The 17,701-nt window shown below is 40.7% G+C and overlaps 2 protein-coding genes across 2 annotated transcripts; one reads left to right on the top strand and one right to left on the bottom strand.

The window, feature by feature from the left end:
- The first annotated feature begins 404 nt into the window (after positions 1–404).
- lg12h12orf43 (linkage group 12 C12orf43 homolog) lies at positions 405–3,642 on the top strand. Its single transcript, XM_063489749.1, has 6 exons — positions 405–882; positions 1,185–1,215; positions 2,598–2,696; positions 2,794–2,879; positions 2,965–3,052; positions 3,146–3,642. The coding sequence occupies exons 1-6, from the start codon at positions 753–755 to the stop codon at positions 3,492–3,494; spliced, it is 783 nt and encodes a 260-aa protein (XP_063345819.1). The 5' UTR covers positions 405–752; the 3' UTR covers positions 3,495–3,642.
- A 591-nt stretch (positions 3,643–4,233) lies between these two features.
- hnf1a (HNF1 homeobox a) lies at positions 4,234–9,782 on the bottom strand. Its single transcript, XM_063489748.1, has 10 exons — positions 9,484–9,782; positions 8,256–8,455; positions 7,968–8,148; positions 7,484–7,686; positions 7,135–7,277; positions 6,912–7,053; positions 6,646–6,834; positions 6,450–6,565; positions 6,286–6,370; positions 4,234–4,377 (listed from the first exon to the last, which is right to left on the bottom strand). The coding sequence occupies exons 1-10, from the start codon at positions 9,780–9,782 to the stop codon at positions 4,247–4,249; spliced, it is 1,689 nt and encodes a 562-aa protein (XP_063345818.1). The 3' UTR covers positions 4,234–4,246.
- Between the last annotated feature and the right edge of the window lie 7,919 nt (positions 9,783–17,701).

Here is a 17,701-nt window from a genome sequence, read left to right as displayed (position 1 = left end):
CAAATCAGACACAGCACTGCCCAGTCTCACACATCACAACCTCTCTTGTCAGATTGTCACTGATCCATGCTAGATTACTGATGGTGGATATGCTTACTGACATTTCCTGGAGCTTCTCTTTCTGAGTCGTGTTAAATGCACTTGAGAAATTAAAGGTGCAACTTTGTCTAAATTGCAGTAAACTCTCTGTATCATGTTGTCGATTTATCCACTAGATGATACATGATTAAGTTATATGCAACCTGCAGGGTAAAGTGATGTTTTCACATTTGTTCTGAGGTGTGGCAAGACTAGTCTCTCTCTTAGTCTCAATATAAATGAGTTATAAGGGATGTTGTTTTTCCACCTTGAAACTTGAATATCACATTGCAAGTTTGCTGAACAAAATGCATACAAGGCGATCTGCTTGTGAGACCTGTCCAAGTTAGAGTGACCATGTGTCCTACTTAATGTGGGTCTACACAGAATTCCCAAATATTGAGACAAAAATAAACACACCTCATAAAACCCCAAACATGCCATGACCCACTGAATAGTTTTGATAGTGACTGCAGGAAAAAGGAAGAAAACAGGACCCAGAAATGTAACTCTGATTTCCATTTGAAAAATAATATTCAACCCTGATTTACCACCGTTTCGGAACGAAATGAAAGTAGTGATGAGTCTGAGAGCGCTTTGGGTTTTTTCTCACCTGGGTAACAAAATACATTACCCAGAATCCTCAGCTGAAAACACAACACTAGTAGCTGCACATGTGTTTCATCATGGCGGCCCCCGCTAAAAAGATGGTTGGGGTTTCGGACGACTCCAGCACCAGTGACGACGAAGTACTTAAAAGATGTCAGGAGGCGGTTTGGGAGACGAAGGCTGTCAAAAGCAAAGGTTAGTGTTTGCCTCTTCTGTTTGAACCGAGGGGCCAAGCTAGCATACGTGCACCGCTAGTCGTTCCCAACAGGTACCCCGGAGAAGTTTCCACTAATATTTATAGTCCTTGCATAAAGAGCTGTCGGTCAATAACATTTTCCAATGAAATGTATTTCATTGGTTACAAATAAACATTACGGTAAGAGTCTAAGAGCATAGCGCACCTTTAGCTAGCCCCTGAGCTTGCTAAATCAACACTGTGCGAGTTTAATCAGCTGCAGTGTAGCTCTGCTAAAAACACTAACTCTCTGTGTTTTAAGATGGGGATGCCAGTGTGAAAGAGTCAAAGCGGTAAGTGTTACCTTTTAAAATATCAATTTACTTCTTGTAGTGTTAAATATCCGTCCAAATGTGAAAACTGCCGTGAAGCTTTTCACTACTTCAATTTTCCAACAAAATACATTGTTGTTTCACTATTGCACAGGAGGGAAAATGTATGGAAGGTTTAGAGTATTTCCAGATTCGGCTAGGTTGTTTGACCCACAAAGATGTAACATGCTGTTGTTGTTTCACGCACAAAAGCTCTGTATGTTAATTTTGTGTCTTTCCAATGTGGGCAGTAAATTGTAATGATATTAGATTCAATTAATATGAAAAAAAAAAAACCCAATGTACTTAAAATTAGTTTTTGTAAGCTATGACTATCCATCTGTTCTGCAAATGAATCTCGCATTGCGTAATAATAATTTGTTGGTTGAACTTAATGTTTTTAACTCAAACCAACCCTGATTTCTTTATATTTTGCTTAGAATTGTTTAAAGTAGTTTTGAGCAATAGTTCTTCGGGCTTTTCTGGTCTTTCAGTGTTTCTTTGGACATTGGCTACTTTTCCACTCACTTTCAGTTCAGTCATTGTGCCTGATCATTTTCAGAGGAATGTTGTCGTTGTCTTGTTTGTTTGTTGAGCCACTTTACACTGATTAACACAACATTGTGTCTTTAGGCACTTTAATAGCAGTCTGTCACAAAAACACATTACTTGTTACCATTGCTTTAGTTGAAACTATGAAAAATCCCCAAGAAAACACAGTTTGGCAGGCACAAAATAATATTTTTACGCCAACAAAGTGATTATTAAAAAGGTATTAGCCAAAAACTTGGCATGGTTCATAGTGTGTCTTTAAAAAAATATGAGTAGATGAAACAAATGGAGAACTAAAAATATCTACAACAGATGAACAGTATCTGAAAGTTATGCCCCATAAAAAATAGGAAAAGGTACAGGAGAGAGGTACAGCAGTGTCTACAGCGACCTGTGAAATACAGAGGATTTGGGGGTTTCAGCCAGTGGTGTTGGGGAGCTTGTCAATATGGCAATGTAGTAAAATCTTACATGGATAAGAAAACACACAATTGGACACTATCAGTCATAGATTGGCCTCCTCAGAGCTCAGACCTTAACATTAGTGAAACAGTGTGAGATAATCTTGCAGAAACATCCAAAGAACTTTGAATGTCCTCCAAGAAGCCTGGAGAAATATTCCTGCAGACTACTGAAAGAAAGGACAGAAAAAGCTGCCTAAGAGAGTTCAGAGTCAGAGGCTCGAGACTTTTGCAAAAGGCTGTAGATCCTTTATCTCAGTAGGCAAGTACAGGGTAATCTGTTTTTTGTTTTGTTTTTTTATATCAACGTCAGAAATAAAATGAGCTTCATAACGTTCTTTTGTACAACAGTCTCGTTGTCGCTGACCATGAACATGATGGCAACGAGCTCCAGGTCACGCCAGGATTCCAGACACATGTTGCCAGAAAGTTAGGACACTTTCTTGACAGGTAACGGCTCTGACTACAAAAAACCAAAAAAACCCTTTTGTTTATAATAATTGATAATCATAAGATTATCTTATTAACCATTATATTTGCCTGTCAGTTGTATTTCAGAGATAAAGCCTCAAACTTCATCCTGTTTAGAATCAGCTAAATGTAACAAAGATGATGAGGAGGAGGAGGATGAAGGTAAAGTTTCTGGCCCTTTAAGAAGATTTTGTTTCTATGGGAACTTGTGTTCATCTCTTTAAACCTGACAGTTTTCTTCTTCTAGGATTTCGTCTGTTTTCTACATCCGTCCCAGGAAAGAAAGCTGAAGATCCTCCTGCCCCCGTAAGGCGTCGGCCTGCTCCCAGCTCAAGGTTCTTCATCTCTATTAATGTTTTCTTCCTTGTGTTATTGATTCATTTTTATTTCCCTCCGTATGACATTCTTTCTCTCTCTGCCCGTTTCAGCGACAGCGATGATGAGATGGAAATGAGGTTGAAAGAGGCAGCGGTGTCTGTCAAAGATCTGTTACCCTCGTTGGCGCTCTCACCCCCTTCGATGGAGTCTCCTTGCTCGGAAAAAATGACAAAGACGAAGAAGAAAGATACAGAGGGAGAAGAGAGCCGCGTTGTGAAGAAAAAGAAGAAGAAGAAGAATCGGGAGGATGGGGAACAGGTGGACTCAGATTCTACTCCTGATGCTCAGAGCAATGGTGAGCTCACAAACTCAGAACAGAAACACATGCAAGTCAAAGTAAAACGGAAAAAGAAGAAGAAGAGGCGAGAAGAAAACGCAGAGGAAGAAGCATTGCACTGATTTTTTTTTTAAATGACTTTCTGCCACGGTGAATTCAAAGATTTAAAATATTTTTATTCAAAAGCTGGAATTGGTCTTTACTTTGTCATTAATGATGTAAAAAAAAAAAGTGAAAATATTTCAAGGTGAGTTAAAAAAATGCAGATAACATGCTGATGACAAGTTTCAGATCAGTTTACATTTTGTTTAAATTCTAAAACATTTACAAATATTTGAATAAAAAAATACATGTCGGTGTTAATCTTCCGTTGATTTTCTGTGTCGAGTGAATTTTCTGTGTGTCCTCGTTTCAGTGACAGTTTGAGTCAAACAGTATTTGAAAGATCAAAGCTCTGACTCCAGAGGCCTGTACTACAAAGCAGGATTTGGACTCTTCAGCTAACTTCCAGGTGCAACTCTGGGTTTTCAGTGTTACGAAGGCGACTCGCTTCTTACTTTGGTACATCTTCATGGTAACCTACGCTGCAGACCTTACCTGCTCGTATTTCTGTTACTGTTTTATCTTCTTTTGTAAAATTAGTTGCATTGCTTGTCCACGTTTCTGATTGGTCAGATCTAGATTGGAAAGACCCTGGTTTGACATATGAAGTTCATAACAGCTTTCGGGTGACTACTTATTCTGAATGCTGATCTTGGGGTGGATGAAGCCAGTATTTGCGGTATTTTGAACTTGCTTTGTAGTACCGGCCCCAAGCTTACATGGCATACGTCCCGATTCACTCCTGAATCCAGCTGACAGTCAGGAGACTCTTTTACTGTGCTGTGGAAACCATTTGTGCAGGGATGTAGGAGCTGATTTCTGTCGGAGACGGTGAGAGGAGGTGAGATTGATGGCTTTCTGTCGCCTGAGAGGAAGGATACAGCTCGAGGCTCTCGGATGAAACTGTTAATTTAAAAAAGCAAAGAAAAGAGGCTTCAGATTGTTTGAAAACAGTGTTTGTGTTGGGACATTTGTGAGGATCAGGCTACAAAGGCATCTGAGAGTCTATTATCTTTGGGTTCTTTTCTGTGAAGGTGTAGAAGGTAAAAAAGAGTTGCTGATATTAGTCAATTGATGTACACATAATAAGAAGTAAATAATGAAACATCTCTGATGGACAAAGACAAAAAACACAGCTAACCACCCTGTTGGCTTATACGCCGTAGACAGCCTTGCTCTATGCACCATGTAATGGGTAAATGTCAGCTTTTGGCTTTGTACAGTGTTTGAACCAGTCGTCTGCTTTCATGGTCTCCTCTCAGCTGCTCCTTTTAGGGGTTTCTACAGCAGATCATATGCCTCCATCTCACCTCTAGCACCCTCCTCTGTCACACCAACCCTCTGCACGTCCTCCTTCACTACATCCATGAACCTTCTTTGTGCTCTTTGTCTTTTCCTCCTCCCTGGCAGCTCCATCTTCAACATCTAATCAGCGTCTAATTTTGTCCATCCTGCTCACTCCCAATGAAAATCTTAACACCAACTCGGCCTCCTGTTATTTTGTCAAAACCATCTTCTCCAAAGCATTAGCATCACCCCTTCGATTTCCAGCTTCAAACTCGTGAGCCTGTCTGACACTCTTCACATAATCTTCCTTCAGGATCACCCCTAATCCATTTCTCTTCCTGTCTACAGCACGGTAGAACGTCTTGAATCCACCTCCAATACTCACGGCCTTGGTTTGCTTCCACCTGAGGCCTGTACTATGAAGCCAGATTTTGGCTTATCCAGATAACTTCAGGGTTAACTCTGGGTGTTCTGTACTGCATGTGGTTCACTTCTTGCCATGGTAACTTATGCTTATATCCTTACTCTCATTCCCCATTATTGTATCTGTAACATGCAACTTCTGTCGGTGCTGTGCTACTGGAAACTGAATTTCCCGAAGGAACCCACCCAAGGGATTAATAAAGTTTCATCTAATCTAATCGTATGCTGTGAACCTTACATGGACCACCTGACCAACCAAATCTCCCAAAAATAGCATCACTATCTCTGGAATCAGGCAGATCTCCATGCATGAACAAGTTCATGGAGCATCAGTAATAATGAATAAATAATATAGATTTTTAGATGCAACTTTATTCCTGTCGGCGCTAAACAATTTTACAACAATTTTATTTTTTCAAGACCTCATATCAAATTTCCACCAAGGTTGAATTCTATTTTTATATTTAGTCTTTACTCTCAAGCTGTAAACGGCACCCAGTCTCCAGCTGAAGGAATAAAACTAAAACTGTCAGGAGCCGGTTATGTTTTGAGTTTCGGTTTCACATTTTTACTGATGCTTTTATTCGCAGCATGTTTTATTCTGCTGGATGAATAAGTTTTAAATGTTCAGCGTGTTAAGCCGTGCCTTATTAAACCCACCGAATGAAGTGCAAACTGTGCATCACATTGTGACGGGAATGAGGAAGGTATCAAATGGTGATTAAAGATCTATAAACATAAATACGACTGTTATTAAAAGGATCAGATGAATGCTGCAGAAAATTGATAATCTGGTGATTTATAGCACAAAGCAGTAAAATCAGTCTTAATTCCAGTGAATCATTTTTTGTGGAAGTCATATGATTTGTAAAACGCCCCTTTCAGATTGCTCAGATGCTGCCAACATCACCCCTTTCATATGAACCCTTGATGAACTTGTGGGACCATTTCTCCTGATTGTCAGTGTTAGGGTCAGTGAATCCAGGTAACAGAAAGAGCTCTGGTCTCCTGCAATATATCCAACTTCCTTATCAACATCATATCATCAATCTCTATCCCTTTATCAGTCCCTACATTTAAATGCTGTTTACATCTTTGTACCTGGTGCAGGTGAGTGCGGTTGCATGTTTAGAGAGTCTTCCTGTAAAGGTGCGTCTTCCTGCTCCTCAGGGTCTGTGGTCAGAATCTGCCCAAAACAAAAATCAATGATTTAGGTTTTAAAACTAGATGCTCTGAACAGACTAAGCTCTGGTCAGTCCCAGTACCTGTCTGACAGCAGTGAGGCTGGTCAGGCTGGTCAGGCTGCTGCTGTCTGCGATGACCATGGCTTGAGAGAGCAAACTGGACGGGTGGTACTGAGGCGAATCCGATTTGCTGTACACTGGAACGACAAACAGATGAATGAATCTTTACTCGGGGATGACATGTTGAGCTCTTGTCTTCATGTTACTGCAGTCTTACTGTGACATGGCAGCTGTGCCATGGTTGCCATGAACGGACTGGCAGCCATGTGACTCTGAAGCTGCTGTGGTATTGGCGGCTGGGGAGAGGCGTGAAGCTGCTGCTGGAATGAGATGGGCTGCAAGGTTGTGAAACCGCCTCCCATGTTGTTTATGACAGGCACAGTCTGAGGTTGCGTGGAGGCTAAACCTGTGAAACAGCATTCATGTTGGTCTGAGAATTTTTCCCCTTATTACAAAATGGAAAAAAAAGGGAGCCAATGTTACCAATGAGAAGAGAGGACTCCCCCAGACTCATGACGCTGGGCACTGAGGCCATGATGAGGCTCTGTGAGGATGCAGGTGAGGCAGACAGACTGTGCAGGGAGGTTAGAGTGCTTACTGGGGGTAGTGGCCCACCGCTGGACACCTGAAACCAGAGGATGGCATGTTTAGGGCAGCTGGTAATTTAGTCTATTGAATCACAAGGGATCCGGACACGAGCTCTCACCAGCTTGGGGTTATGGGTCTCGAGGAGTGTGTGGCTTGGCTCCAGCTGGACTGGACTCACCATGAGACGCCCCACTCTCTCCCCTCCGCTGCCTCTGGCTGAGCTCACAGTGTCGCATGGGATTTGCTGGCTGTATTTCACACCTGGGGAAACAACAATCATCCAGTCAGTCCGAGAACATTTATAAGGTTCGTGGTTTACACACATCACTGCTGACTTTGGTCGATTGCTCCAAGTCTAAATAGAATAAAGGTAAATATGAGCATCCAGCAGCACAACCAGTAGAGTCATGTCTCTAAGCCATTCTGATTTCCCTCTCAAATTTCCATGCATGAGGATGGGTTATTACCGTGCTCGGGACTGGGTGGAAGGTTGGCGTTGGAGGATGAGGCAGTCTGACTGCCGAAAGGCGTGTCGAGGGCCAGTTTGTGACGAAAAGCCTCCTCTTTACGACGGTTAGCGAACCAGTTGTACACTCGGACCTCAGTGACCAGGTTAGAGCCGAGGCCAGCAAGCTGGGAGGGAGACACGCCCCTCTGGAGGCATTCTGCCCTGAAAGAGGAAATCAGACTCTCTTTATTACAATCCAAGGATTTTACATGAAATTGTTCTCCAATGTTCTTGGATCCAGTGACAAGATAAATATTATTTATGAAAGCTGAATAGCTAAATGAAGTGTTAATTGTTATAAATCTATAGAAATATATGATCAGATGCCAAGAATTTAGATCAATCATGTTAAAGTTTCTCACATATAGTTCGGGTCTGGATAAGTGTCACAGCAACCCTATAAAAACAAGATAAATTAACACAAAATCAAAATCCTGTCTCACCTGTTACACTCCTCCACCAGCCCCTCTCTTTCCTCCTTGCTCGGGTTCTTCTGTCGTTCGTAGGCGTGGAAGAGGATCTGCAGGGATGCTGGACCCCACTTGAACCTGTTCCTCCGTCCTTTCTTGGTGTCCTCCCCTTGGTCCTTCACAGTTGCAAGGCCATGTTTGGCATTGGTAAATTCTACATTTAAAAAGTTAGCATGGTTTTTGTTGTTGTTGTTTTTAAACACCTCACATTTTTCTCTTATTTTTGCACTCTTGGAGCTCCAGCACGGCTTGTGTACTCACGCTGGCTGATCTCGCACTGCTTCTTGACATACCAGGTGTACAGAGCAGCTCTTTTTTGGTTCTTCATGGGCGTGCCTTTGTTGAGGTGCTGGGAGAGGTGAGACTGGTTGAGTCCCGTGGACTCTACCACCTCCCGCTGAGGTAGGTTATGCTGCTGCATGTAGCTTTTTACCATTTTTGCAACATGCCAGGGATCCTCACTGTCAGACAGACAGACACCTGAACTTAAAAACTGCCCACCTTATAGTTTTGTGCATTTTTATTTAGTGGACTTTTCCTTAACAGATACCAGTATATGTAGAAGTGCTAACCAGGCAGTTTGTCACATCAGTAGAGACGTAAAATATGACCACACAGTGGGAAGTAAAGAGAGGTTTGTTGACAAAGAGAGATAAGACAGAGCACGGGGGAACAAAGTCCAGCCCTTTCAGATCACTGGAATGGAAAACATGTAAAAGATTTATGAAGCCTAATTTAACACTTCCTAATTATCAAGTTGGAAACGTCATTAAAGACACACCAAATTATTTTGAAAGTCTCAAACAGCTTCCAAACATTTTGGTAAAGGTATCGGGCAAGAATTAGTTGTTTGTTTTTTAACAATCCTATTTAGAGAGAGCTTTTTTCCCCACTTTTTTAAACATTTAATGTTTATGATATAATGTCCAATGTTTGTATGTCTGTGTTCCATATTTTCAGGATCAGGCCTTAAAACTAAACGGACAAAAATCACTCATGCGTTGCGTAAACACAGTCTCACATGACCAGCTCTGCTCTATTAATCTTCACCTCAGGCTCTTGGCTTATTTATTAAGAAATGGTCAGGGAATAATGATGAGGGTGGGTAATTAGTAACTAGCAAAGGAGGAACCCTCTTTATATTCGCCCAAGAGCCAGACTGCAGAGAGAGAGTCAGAGAAGCATGGCAAGGAGGGAGGATTTGGTAAAGACATGGGGACAGAGTGTAAGAAGACAATAGGAATAGTGGTGTTAACAGGTAAATGCGTAAAGTATTGCTTTGACTCTCAAGTGTGTGGTTTTGACACACGGGAGGTAACAAAAAGAGGAGGAGAATCAGAAACGGTGGCAAGGATGTCGTCAATTTTCAGAATTTATCCGACCGGGTCCTACTGGAAAAGCTGCTGAGTGAGAATAGCAGTTACTGAGACATTAGGATGATTTTCGCTGTTGCCATTAAGCTTCCAGAGAAGTGCCGGGATCTACTTACTGCAGTAGGTGCTCGACTTCAGTCCTCAGTTTGGATGCCTCCTCTGGAGGGAGCTTCTCCAGTTCTCGGAATATAGGTGGTGGGAAATCCATTTCTCCCTCCTCTGAGCTCTCTCCATCCCCCCTTTCTCCCTTCTCGTTGCCAGCACTTGCCCTGTTTCGTTCCAGTTCCCCCATGGCTTGGATCAGAACCTCCCGGGACAGTCCAGATTCCAGCAGGGCCCAGATCAGCTGCTCCTGCAGGGCCGTCAAACGGCTCGGCCCCGCTTTGGCTGCCTCAGCCCTCTCCTCTCCCTCCATTAGTCTTATGTCTTACCTCACTACTGCCTCGCAAACAAACACTGCTCTCATGTGCACTACCACGCTCAAACGACAGCCACACAGCCAGGCCCCATTATTTTATATCTGCGGTCCCTCTTCAGCTCAAGAGAAAGTAAACTTTCATTTTCCTTTGCTGAATCCTTCCGATGTGTCCAGAGCTGTCCGGTTTTAGCTTTTCACTTGTTGTTTTTGCTTTCAAAGGTCAATTTTCTTTTAATCTAACCTTCCTCCTATTCACCCCCTCCTCCTTACGTGCGCCCTGTGAACTTTGTCCCTTCTCCCTCAGTCCTCAGCAGGGACCAAAGTTCATCTTAAAAACAATAAATAAAAATGAGGGGTGTTGCACTGGCAGAGTCCACAGTCTACTTCTCAGAGCAGAAAACTGATAAGACAGTGGGGGGAAAACATGACTTGGAAAGTTGGGAGCTTTTTACGTATAGCTTTTTTCTCACATGGAAAGGACATTTTGGAAAAATAGTTTTAGGCTTTTTTTCTTTATTATTTTTTCTTATTCCTTCTTATTCCATACATTTTATTTGTTAATGCATATGTAAAAAATAAAGAAATAAATAAGTCAATAATGTACAGATGCGCAGGAGATCAGCTAAGCAGGAACAAAGTTTGATTTGTCTTTTCTGCCAGGAGAGGGCGCTGCTGTGTTATCTTTACATTAGACTTTCAGGAAGTTGCTTCATGTTAGGGGCCTTGGTGGAGTGTTTTCTGTCTTGAACATGAGTTCAAGACAAGAAAGGACAAGGAACACATCAGTTTCCTAAAACATTTCCACATTTATTGAAAGAGTGCTTTAAGGTCGACCTCTAACACTGTGCATTTCTCTCTATTTTTTTTTCTTTTTTTTTTTTTTTTATCAATGTGCACAAGTTAAAGACTTTGGACATCATTGACTACTTGTGACTATTTCACAAATGAAACTTTTAAAAAAGGAGCAAGATTTTCTCTTTTTTTCCTTGCTTGAAATATAAGTGCTTATTTTTAATCTGATTCCAGCAGCACATCTCAGAAGAGCTAAGAAAAGCGCAACAAGAAATTGGACAAGTTGTATAATGCAAAAAGCCCCAGACGCCTGTTTTAATATCTTACATTTAATTATGTTAGTTAGCAAAATTTCCAAAGAGCACCCCAGTGATGAATCTTGTAGAAGTAAATATGGGAAGGGGTTTAGACCACGTGTATTTTATTCCTTGTTTTAACTATGTAATATTCCAACTTACTTTAAACTCTTCAGTGAAATTGGGAAAAATCTCTGCATTCTTTGTGCATAAGGACACAAACTGATGTCGAGTGTCTGTGATTAAAATAGACATAATTATGTAGTGAAAAAAAATCACTGCATGGGCTCAGAAACACTTCTGAAAACCACCGCCAGTGAACACAGTCATCATGCATCCACAAATAAAAGTTCAACTCTGCCATGCATCTAAAAACGAGACCCAGACACAGCTGCCGTCTCTGGGCCTTACTGCTTTTAAGACAGACTCAAGTGAAGTGGAAAACTTTCCTGTGGGCTGTGAAATTCAAAACTGAGGAGAGAGACCACCTGGTGTGTTTTCAGCGTGCAGTTCAGTACAGGGAGCGCATGACTGCACATGGCATGAGGTAACCAAGAGCACCTGTGAGGGCACCATTAATGCTGAATGATGTATACAAATCTACAGGTTTTAGAGCATCAACTGCTGCCATCGTGATTATTTTAGCACGACAGTGCAACCCTGCACATCTGCAGGGTGCTGCTAAACCAGGCTGCTTGCATATCCCTTTGACTGCCTCACCAAGAAAAATACAATGAAAGAATTATTTGTCCATATTTTCTAATACTTTAGGTCAATAATGATCACAATCAAACAAACAAATGTATATGCTCAACCAAATGGTTGAGCAGGCAGTCAAAGGGATATTTAGCACATTATGAAATGAAACAAAGAAAATGTGGACGTCAGCTGGAGAGCTGAAATTCTATGCAAAGCATGCAAAACATTTTCTTTTTAAAATACAGCAGTAGGTCTGTTCAGTGCCTATGCAAATTCTGCATTTTGCATTTCTCTCATGAATACGATCTTATTGATTTTTGACTATAGATCTGATTCTTTATTGAGTCCCTTATTAATTCTTGATCAGTTTTCTTTGTGGAAATTATAGATGGACAAAGGCTTGGAAATCACTCTGCTGAGTTTGACATCCGTGCGTTGATAAAGAAATTTATATGCTTGGAGAAATATGATTCCAGTATACTGGACAACTTGAAAGTGGTTCACCATTCCCATCTCTAATGTTTAAACTTTAAACTGTTCGGCTGTTGAATTCGAATAATATTATTGTTTCCATAGATTTGCCTTCTCCCTGTCTCTCCCGCTCTCCCTCTCTTTTTTTTAATCCACCCTCTTGTTTTTTGACAACATAAGTTGGCAGGAAGACTAAGTTGGAACTGAACTGGAAAGGAAAGAGGGCAAACTGAATGGGAGAAAACCTTTGAGAGTTAATGTAGTCTTTTATCTTTCCTCTTTTCTCTTTACACTGTAAAATGCTCACGTTCTCTGCCTGGATCACCTAATACTATTCTCAGGTTCGGCCTATCAGCACCTTTTTGTGTTGAGCTCCTGTTACCCCACCCCACCCTTGGGAAGATGGCATTATACTGTATTTGGAAGGGTAACAGAGCTGCCTCTATCTCCCTGAGACATGCCAGTGACCTGTAATTAAGTCCCATTGTACTATTCAGAGGAAACTCCTCACCAAAACGGACAGAGGGCAGTTGTGTGTGGATTTCCAGCAGCTCAGATACCGCTGTGACTAATACCCCACCACACAAGCTGGGTTTATCAAAAAGGAACACATGCAGCACACATTAGAGCTTGCATTTTCCCTCTCTGGAGAACTCAAAGCTATGTTGATTGGTAATGAGATACAATCCACGCTGTCCATCTCTCATTAGTGAGCCATTGCTCGCTAGCTCTCTCTCTCTCCCTCTGTTTCTGCCTCTGCCTAGCGTTAGCCCCCACCCACCCCCAACCCCACCATTCAACCCCATTGATCATGCATGCAGAAATTTAACACACCCCTTAATTCCTGTCCAAATAGCCCCTGTCCCACTTCCAGAGCTTCATCTGTTCATCTGCAGAGGGTAGAGTAGGCCTGTTTGCAGGCAGGACACTGACTGCAGCACTCAATGAGGATAAACTGTGCTGGAGAGGACTATCGCAAATCTAAATCAGTGTCTGTGTAACATAGGATGTGTGCTGGGTTGCGCGCTCTGGGCTCAAAGTGTTTCTATAAGGAATGGGAACACTGTGGAGGCATGATCTGGAGGCTGTGTTTTTACTTGTTTTAAAGCAGTTCGGTAGAAACCAACAGAGACCATGCTAGTAGAAACCACCTAGAAACTTTGCTTCAAACCATAACGATTGCATAGGACCGCATCCATGTATACCTACTGCGAGTCAAAGCTGACATTGTCTTTGTTTGAATTGCTCAGGCTATTGATTGGCCTTAACATTAGTCACCAGGTCACATGTTGAGTCAGTGTTGAGAAGATTAGCCAGAGCTGGCTTTGGTACTAATTAAATACTTAAACCCCAGCACTGAATGAGCACACAGCACACAAACCTCCTGTTATACCCCGTTGCATAAGCCAGTTTACAGCCTGGAAGGTGCATCAAGATAGACAAACACATTTTTAACTCTACCTGCAAATAAGGACACTGACACACATCAAATTTCCACAGACATATTCATGACTATGAAAGGCTAATGAATTAGATGAAGCAAGATCAGGAATACTGTATGGTATTGATTGCATTAATAGCACACAAAGTTCATTTCCTGAAGACAAAAGTATGTACATGTGTTGTGGAACAGATGAAATGACTCACAGTGTTCTGGGAGACTTTATTTTAGTCTATCACCTGTCATATCTGATGTTTGGACCTTTTTAGAACCACGCTAAACCAGACAGAGAACACAGCAGATAAGTTCCTGTGTCTGTAAACTGTGGAAATTTCAACAAGTCAGTCAAACTTAGCCAGACTGTGACAGGAAGTTGAAACTCCTTCTTCATAATAAAAGGTTAACACTCACAATTCAGAAAAAGCAGGTAGACTAAAGGTCTGCAGTCTAAAACACTTGGTTTACTCTGGTTTGACTGTAACATAACATGGTTGGAGTGTGATACTCCTAAATGAGTGTCTTTATTACTTATTCTGTTATTTCCAAAATACACATCTAGTCTCCAACTATGGTGGTAAATAATTCTGATGCATGAAATTACAGTGCAGTGAAAAAGTATTTGCACCCTTCCTGATTTCTTAGCTTTTTGCATATTTGTCACATTTAAATGTTTCAGATCGTCAAACTAATTTTACTTTTAGACAAAGATTATACGAGTAAATACAAAACGCAGTTTTAAAATGATGATTTCCTTTATTAAGGGGAAAAGTTATCCAAACCTACATGGGCCTGTGTGAAAAGGTAATTACCCCCTAAACCTAATAACTGGTTGTGCCACCCTTGGCAGCAAGAACTGCAATCAAGCATTTAAGATAACTGACAACGAGTCTTTCACATCGCTGTGGAGGAATTTTGGCCCACTCCTCTTTGCAGAATTGTTTCAACTGAACCACATTAGAGGGTTTTCAAACATGAGCCGCATATTTTCTTCACTTTGCTTCTATTGATTCATCAAAAGTTGGGTTTATTTTGGGTCATTGTCCTGCTCCATAACCCAAATACACTTCAGCGTCAGGGCACGAACTGACAGCCAGATGTTCTTCCTCAGGATTTTCTGGTAGAGAGCAGAATTCATGGTAACTTCAATTAGTGGTCCAGGTCCTGAATCAGCAAAGGAGCCTCAGACCATCACACTACCACCCCCATGTTTGGCTGCTTCTATGATCTTTTTCTGAAATGCTGTGTAAGTTTTACACCACATGTAACTCGACTAAAATCTTCCAAAAAAGTTCACCTTTTGAGTCATCAATTCACAGAATATTTTCTTCATTCAGCAGGTCTGACAATAATAAGAGCCGGGTGTGACTCGTGAAACTGAACTCGGTGGCTAATCACAGTTAATTTATGATTTTGTTTTTCACACAGGACCAGGTAGGTTTGGATAACTTTTTTCCTGTAAGAAATGAAATCATCATTAAAAACTGAATTTTCTATTTACTTCATCAAATATTATTTTTTTATGATCTGAAACATGTAAGTGCAACAAATATGCAAAAAACTAATAAGTCATAAACGTTTTCACTACACTATATTCCAAAATATGAATGTAAGAATTTTTTTTTAGCACATGCAGTCAGAGTGCAGATTACCTACTACTAAAACACTAATCATGGCTCTGTTAATCAATTTAGAGTATTAAAAGGGCAATTTCTTTATTTCCATGGGGCTGTAATTGGCTACCTGATGACAGAGAAAAATTGCACTAGTTGGATACAATCAGGGGTTATACGGGTAGGGAATATGAGTGTAAGCTATTCTTATTAATCACTGACCAGTCCTATTAATAATAATACTTTAAAAAAAGTAAATAACATTTTGCAATATTAAACTACATGCATGCATTTCCCTTTTCTAGCCATGCTGTAATTTTAGCTGCTTTGATATTCTCCTCGAGGCAGCAAGCTTAATTGAGGTGCTTATCTGTATAGGCCAACCTCTTATTAAATGGTATTAAGTAAAAATAGACATGTAGATTATTTAAGCAGAATAACAGAAACAAAATGAAGTCTCCCTGTGAGTTTCTGGCTTATTTCTTCCCCTACCTTTTCATCCAGCCACACCACCTGCTCCATTTGACTGACAGAAGTGGTGCTTGAGCTGCAGAGTGGCTTTTGGAGGAACCGAGGACCCTTTCGATCTGAAACACGTGCGCAACCATTTGCTGATCTTTCAGGGACAAACAGCAAACTGCTTTACTGAAAAGGCACAGTTGTGGGCAATGGGGCTTTAAGGTAAGCTTTCTTTTTTTGTGTGGGTGTGTCAGAAGTGTTACCCCTATCAGGAGCAACCCGTATAGTGTTAAACCCCACTATCTTTAAAAAGTCAGTGCAGATGGTGAATCAGCTGCCATAGATGCAGGGCTTGCGTAACTTAACACTTTCCTCAGTGCACCAGAGTCTCCATTAAACACGTTTTTCAACTTTTGTCTGGCATCCCAGTTGATTTATTGCAAGCTGCTACATTTTTATATAATCTACAACTACAATCAGTCTAGGCCAGGGGTGTGAAATAAGCCAGAATCATCCTCTAGAGGGTCAAAGGGTGAGATGTATAGATTAATTTTAACTATCAGATGCCATTTTTGCCCAAAAAATGCTCTCCTGTTCTTGATGTGCTGATGCGATGCATGCATTGCTACATTTAAGGGACTGACCACATGAAAATACAAGCACAGGTGTAATTTTCAAAAAGTGGGTTTAATTCGACCAAAATGTCCAAAAATACAAAACAATGAAAGTAAGCGTTACTCAAAAACACTAGTTAACAAAAAACACTAACTCATCAAACTAATCTAACCAAATTAGAGAACTCAGCAGATACACTAATGGAGTGAACCAGCAGCTTACTGTCTGTGAAGTATTTACGTTTAAAGGAACAGGAGTATTTTAGTTTCTATATATTTATTTATACCTTTTTAAATTTACTTTAAGAGGTTTGTAGGGCACTTAAAACAAGTACAAAGTGCAAGGATTAGTGATTTACCCATTTTAATATACTTGCCATAACACTGATTATGATCATTTTTTTAAATTATTTTTCTTATTAACATGGATATAGTACATGTGTAGCATGCATTCATTATTTACTAAAATTCATTTACATGTTTAGCAAAAAGTTTTGTTTTTTAGTTTGTTGTCCAAAAAACCCTCAACTTATTAAGGAACATTGTACATGTATTCAAATTATTGTGCATTTAAACAGTTCTAATATATAATTATTATAATATATAAAATATGTTACTGTCATGTACATAACAAGATAAAATAACATGATATTTACAATCCCCATATATCATTCCCTATTTGTTGTCAATACAAACAAAGGCAGTAAGAAACAGTTTTAAATACCTGTACATAGCATTATTATCACTTTGACTTTATTATTCTATTGACCTTGAAGGAGAGGTCAGAAGTCAAATGTAACACGATATTTTAAATCTTTGTGCAGTACTTTCTATATGTTGACAGTACACACGACACTTGTAAGTTATGAGGCTTTTTGTCAGCTTTGAGTTGGCCTTGAACACTAAATTTGAATAAATTGTTAACATGACCCCACTCTAGACCCCTACAATTTTTTTTTATCAGAAATCATTCAAAACTTTTCAAGCTATCCTGTTTCAGACAGAATGATATGCATGCATGCAAATGCTAACCTCTTTGGTGGAGGTAATGAGAACTTCATGCTGTTACAGCAGATGGTTCAGTCCATGTGGGTGGCCTTTGCATTTCAACCATTTCCACCCTGAGCCTCCTCTTTGCTCAGACCAGCAAGGATTGTACTAGCTGACACATAACTCAAAAAGCTAGGGAAAAAATTAATAATCAGTCCAGGACACGCTGGAGAGATTATAACTCTCGGCTGGCCTGGGAACTCCTTGGTGTTCCCCCAGACAAGCTGGAGGAGGTGGCTGGGGAGAGGGAGGTCTGGGCTTCTCTCCTTGGGCTGCTGCCCCCGCGACCCGGCCCCGGATAAGCGGGGCCGGGCCCGGCCCCGGATAAGCGGAAGAAGATGGATGGATGAAAAAAAAAATTAATAATTCATGCAACTTCTATAAATCAGAGTCAAAACAGTGTAAACCAAATGTGTTCCATCATTTTGAATGCAGTGTAGTGTGATACAGTGTAATGAGAGAAATGAACCAAATTAACTCAATC

Source organism: Pelmatolapia mariae, linkage group LG12 (genome assembly GCF_036321145.2).
Source record: "Pelmatolapia mariae isolate MD_Pm_ZW linkage group LG12, Pm_UMD_F_2, whole genome shotgun sequence".
Classification (NCBI taxonomy): domain Eukaryota; kingdom Metazoa; phylum Chordata; class Actinopteri; order Cichliformes; family Cichlidae; genus Pelmatolapia; species Pelmatolapia mariae.
This window is presented reverse-complemented; position numbering and strand designations above follow the sequence as displayed.

What these genes read in the sequence shown, in the direction of transcription:
- lg12h12orf43 (XM_063489749.1), top strand. Translation starts at nt 753, where the DNA reads ATGTGTTTCATCATGGCGGCCCCCGCTAAAAAGATGGTTGGGGTTTCG. An exon ending in GAAGGCTGTCAAAAGCAAAG is followed by an intron (nt 883 to 1,184) that starts GTTAGTGTTTGC and finishes CTGTGTTTTAAG; the next exon opens with ATGGGGATGCCAGTGTGAAA. An exon ending in TTAGGACACTTTCTTGACAG is followed by an intron (nt 2,697 to 2,793) that starts GTAACGGCTCTG and finishes TTTGCCTGTCAG; the next exon opens with TTGTATTTCAGAGATAAAGC.
- hnf1a (XM_063489748.1), bottom strand. Translation starts at nt 9,782, where the DNA reads ATGGAGGGAGAGGAGAGGGCTGAGGCAGCCAAAGCGGGGCCGAGCCGT. An exon ending in GAAGTCGAGCACCTACTGCA is followed by an intron (nt 8,456 to 9,483) that starts GTAAGTAGATCC and finishes TCTGTCTGACAG; the next exon opens with TGAGGATCCCTGGCATGTTG. An exon ending in TCCACCCAGTCCCGAGCACG is followed by an intron (nt 7,278 to 7,483) that starts GTAATAACCCAT and finishes TTGTTTCCCCAG; the next exon opens with GTGTGAAATACAGCCAGCAA.